This window comes from Conger conger, chromosome 7 (genome assembly GCF_963514075.1).
Source record: "Conger conger chromosome 7, fConCon1.1, whole genome shotgun sequence".
NCBI classification, from domain to species: domain Eukaryota; kingdom Metazoa; phylum Chordata; class Actinopteri; order Anguilliformes; family Congridae; genus Conger; species Conger conger.
Window position 1 is genome coordinate 63789927 of NC_083766.1, and position 5000 is coordinate 63794926.

The window sequence follows — 5000 nt, forward strand, 5'->3', positions numbered from 1 at the left end:
AACTAATATTTAGTTAGTGACTCCTCTCACTGTGAAGGAGCACTTCCTCACCTGACCCCTCTCACTGTGGAGGAGCACCTCCTCACCTGACTCCTCTCACTGTGGAGGAGCACCTCCTCACCTGACTCCTCTCACTGTGGAGGAGCACTTCCTCACCTGACCCCTCTCACTGTGGAGGAGCACCTCCTCACCTGACTCCTCTCACTGTAGAGGAGCACCTCCTCACCTGACTCCTCTCACTGTAGAGGAGCACCTCCTCACCTGACTCCTCTCACTGTGGAGGAGCACCTCCTCACCTGACTCCTCTCACTGTAGAGGAGCACCTCCTCACCTGACTCCTCTCACTGTGGAGGAGCACCTCCTCACCTGACTCCTCTCACTGTAGAGGAGCACCTCCTCACCTGACTCCTCTCACTGTGGAGGAGCACCTCCTCACCTGACTCCTCTCACTGTAGAGGAGCACCTCCTCACCTGACTCCTCTCACTGTAGAGGAGCACCTCCTCACCTGACTCCTCTCACTGTAGAGGAGCACCTCCTCACCTGACTCCTCTCACTGTGGAGGAGCACCTCCTCACCTGACTCCTCTCACTGTGGAGGAGCACCTCCTCACCTGACTCCTCTCACTGTGGAGGAGCACCTCCTCACCTGACTCCTCTCAATGTGGAGGAGCACCTCCTCACCTGACTCCTCTCACTGTGGAGGAGCACCTCCTCACCTGACTCCTCTCACTGTGGAGGAGCACCTCCTCACCTGACTCCTCTCACTGTGGAGGAGCACCTCCTCACCTGACTCCTCTCACTGTGGAGGAGCACCTCCTCACCTGACTCCTCTCAGTGTGGAGGAGCACCTTATATAAACATAACACTATTGCACCTGTTGACCTCTCTCTCTCCCTGGCTCTGGGCTCACCTGCAGGCTCGGATCACCTCCGCGGCCGTGTTCGTGATGCTGATCTGCGCCAGCGGGATGGCCTTCTCCTCTTCCTGGCGGGTGATGAAGGTCTTGCTCTCCACCTTGATGAGGCGGATCTTCAGCTCACGGGGCGGGCCGAAGGACAGGCCCTTCAGTCTCAGGAACTCGGCCACGCCCAGGGCGGGGCTGGGGGCGGGGCTGGGGGCGGGGGCGGGGGTGGGGCCGGCGGTCACCGCGGTGGGGAGCTTTGCCGCCGCTGTAACTGTGGTCGCTGTGGTGACAGTTGCCATGGTTGCGGTTACAGCAGAAATGGTTGTCGTAGTGACAGCTGCCACAGTGGAGCTGGTTGCCGTGGTGGCAGCTGGAGTGGTTGTTGCTATGGTGGTGGCGGCTGGTGTGGTTGCCATGGTGGCAGCAGCTGGGGTGGTTGCCATGGTGGCAGCAGCTGGGGTGGTTGCCATGGTAACAGTTGCCATGGCGGCAGCAGCTGGGGTGGTTGCCATGGTGACAGTTGCCATGGTGGTGGCGGTCGGCACGGTGACAGCAGGTCGGGGCTCCTCATCCTCCTTGCTCCTCTCCCTCCCTCCTCTGATCTCTCCTCCCTGCAGATCCAGGGTCCCCAGAACCTGCCGACAGGGGGCGCTAGAGCCGGCCTGCAGGGCCCCTTCTTTCTTCCTCCGCTCTTTCCCTCCGCTTCTCCGCACCTCTTTACTGTGGCTGGTCTGCCTCTTTTTCTGCCTCCTCTCTCTCTCCCTGTCCGACTCCCTCCCTCTCTCCTTCTGCCTCCTCTCTTTCTCGTTTTGCCTGTCTCCTCTTTTTGTGTCCATATGCTTTCGCTTTTTCTCTCTCTCCCCGTCCTGTTGCTTCTCTCTCTTTTTCTGCTGCCTCTCCTTCTCTCTGTCCCGATCCCTCACTCGTTCTTTCTCTCTGTCCCGGTCTCGTTCCTTCTCTCTCTGCCTCTGGCTTCTGTCCACCCTCTCCGGCGCTGGAGTGGGGCTGGGGGGGGCCTCCAAGCTGTGCTCCCCCAGGGGAGAGGAGGAGGGGTGAGGCCTCTGCTTCAGATCCGCCCCCCTGATCTCCGGGCCCAATGAGAGAGTAGAGGCGTATTTGACCCCGCCCAGGGGCGGGGCTCTGCCGAAGGGCCCGCCCCTGTGGGCGTGTCTCTGCCGCTGAAGGACGGAGGCCAGGCTCTTCAGCACAGTCCTGTGGGGGACCTGGGGCCGGGGGGCGGACTGCAGAGGCTGAGACAGGGCCGGGGGCGGGGCTGGGATCAGATCCTCCTCCTCCTCTTCCTCACAGGGCGAGGGCTCTGGGGAGCCCTGGCGGCTCAGCAGGGGGGGGCTGGCGGGGGGGTCGTCTCTGCACGGGGGCTTGGAGATGGGGAGGAGCTCCGGGGCCATGGGGGAGGGGTGGGGGCGGGGCTCAGGCCAGGAGGGGGCGTGTCTGGGCCGGGGGAGCAGAGTTGGGGGGGAGATCCCTGAGGTACTCTGTGTGGGGGGGTCTGGTGACACCCCTCTCCTCCTCCCCCCCTCTGTCACTTCTTGCCTCTTCTGGCCAATCACAATAAGGGGCGGGGCCCTGGGGGTGGGGCATAAGGAGAGGTGGGGCTCCAGATCCCGCCCCCTCTTACTCCTGCTGCTGTGCCCCTCCCCTCCCTCCCTCGTCTTCTCCTTCTCTTGCTTCTCTCTCTCCTTCTCTCTCTCCTTCTTCTCCAGCTCGGTGCTCCGTTTGCTCTGCTGGGGGGGGGTGGGGGAGGAGCTTGCTGCTGGTGGGCGGGGCTGGGGGGCAGTGTGGCTGTGGGGTGAGGGGGGGGGGTGCTGGTGGGTCCTGGCAGGGCTGCTCAGGGCGTGGGGGTGGAGAGGGGGTGGGCAGGCGGAGGGGGAGATTTGGGCCCTGCTGCGCTCCAGCCTGGGGGGGGTGTGGGAGGGGCTGCAGGGCTGGGGGGCCCCCCGGTCCCCAAATCTGTGCCTGTTCACAACCTGAGAATCTCCCAAGCCACTGCCCCCCCGATCCTACAGAGAGAGAGACTCATTAAACGCACACACACACACACATACACACACACACACACACTCACACATACACACACTCACACACATACTCACACACATACACACACACACACACACATACTCACACACATACACACACTCACACACACATACACATTCCTTACACACACACTCACACACACTCCTGACACACATACTCACACATACACACTCCTTACACACACACACACACACACACACACACATACTCACACATACACACTCCTTACACACACTCACACACACTCCTGACACACACACTCACACACTTCTTAGAAACACACACACACACTCCTTACACACACACACTCACCAGTGTGTGCTTGTCCTGCCTCCCCTGCTGGCTCCGCCCCTTGGAGGCGTGGCAGTGCTGAGGTACAGGGGAGCCACGCCCCTGCAGTGGCCTGTAGGGGGCGTGGCTATAAGGCACAGTGGTGTGGTTTGCTGGTGAGGGGAGGGGCCTGCTCCTGCTGTGCCCGTCGCTGGCTCCAGGGGGCGGGGCATCCCGGACATGCCGGCTGTGCTGGGAGGGGCGTGGGGGGGGGGGGCGGCTCCCAAATCCCCTAAAGCCAGCCTGGGGAGAACATATGATGAGGAGGACGAGGGTACAGACACACAGACACAGAGTCCAGTTTATAACACACAGCAAATACAGACACACAGACACACAGTCCAATTTATAACACACAGCTAATACAGACACACAGTCCAGTTTATAACACACAGCTAAAACAGACACACAGTCCAGTTTATAACACACAGCTAATACAGACACACAGACACACAGTCCAGTTTATAACACACAGCTAATACAGACACATAGTCCAGTTTATAACACACAGCTAATACAGACACACAGACACACAGTCCAGTTTATAACACACAGCTAATACAGACACACAGACACACAGTCCAGTTTATAACACACAGCCAATACGAACACTAATATAGGAATTCTGTTGTGATGAACAGGGGGTGGGGCTTACCTGGAAGTTTGCAGGGCCACGCCTCCTGTCAGGTGCATTCCAGGACCCGCCCCCTTTGTGCGGAGCATTCCAGAACCTTGGTTTGTGGGGGGGGTAGGGGGAGTGGTCTGGAGGAAAGAAACGCTGTGTTCCAAGAGGGAGGGAGGGAGAGAGAGCGTGAAGGGGAGAGAGAGAGACAACACTCAGCTGTGCCCAAGTACGTGTCGAAAACAAATGGGAAAAATGCATCTGTCATTACAGATTGTGTCCTGTAGGTGGTGGTAAAGCACTAAGAATAAGAAAAGGGGTTCACAGATGGGTGCCGCAGCGTGGGACATGGGATCTTCATCTTCTCGTCAGTAAAAGATTGAAGTGGCTCTCCAGTGTGTGTGACGAGGAGGTCAGGGAGGGCAGCGGTGAATCTGGGGTCAGAGGTCGGAGGTCGTGACCTGGCGCTGACCTGCTCGCTGTCTGAGCTTCTCTGCCTCTTCAGCCCAGGGCCGCCGTCAGGGGGCGGGGCGTGGCGGGGGGGCGGGGCGTGGTCTCCCTGCGACGCGGCCGGGCGCTTCTGTCCCCTGGGCTGGGGGTGGGGCAACATCACACAGTACAGTCAACTGGAAGTACCCTTTCTGTCATCAAACACCTCCAATATCCATGCACCATCACACCGTGCAGGCCAGCGGAGGATGGGCCCTCCCTTTGGAGCCGGGGCTCAGACGTCTTGCATAGGAGTTTTTCCCATGAGCAGGTCTGACCTCCTGTACATGCTATGTGTGTCTGTGGTGTGTACAGTGTGTCTGTGGCGTGTAAAGTGTGTCTGTGGTGTGTAAAGTGTGTGTGTGGTGTGTACAGTGTGTCTGTGGTGTGTAAAGTGTGTCTGTGGTGTGTACAGTGTGTCTGTGGTGTGTAAAGTGTGTCTGTGGTGTGTACAGTGTGTCTGTGGCATGTAAAGTGTGTCTGTGGTGTGTAAAGTGTGTCTGTGGCATGTAAAGTGTGTCTGTGGCGTGTAAAGCCTGTCTGTGGCGTGTAAAGTGTGTCTGTGGCGGGTAAAGTGTGTCTGTGGCATGTAAA

At 59.1% G+C, this 5000-nt stretch overlaps 1 protein-coding gene across 1 annotated transcript in view; it reads right to left on the bottom strand.

The window, feature by feature from the left end:
- Positions 1-5000, bottom strand: part of LOC133133610 (lysine-specific demethylase 6B-like) — a 50284-nt gene that overhangs the window by 18615 nt on the left and 26669 nt on the right. The window contains exons 12-18 of the mRNA XM_061249712.1: positions 4390-4509; positions 3951-4073; positions 3278-3538; positions 2732-2925; positions 2260-2356; positions 1130-2187; positions 911-1099 (exon numbers count right to left, since the gene is read on the bottom strand). Coding sequence (XP_061105696.1) covers positions 911-1099; positions 1130-2187; positions 2260-2356; positions 2732-2925; positions 3278-3538; positions 3951-4073; positions 4390-4509 — 2042 coding nt within the window. The remainder of the gene's footprint in view (positions 1-910; positions 1100-1129; positions 2188-2259; positions 2357-2731; positions 2926-3277; positions 3539-3950; positions 4074-4389; positions 4510-5000) is intronic.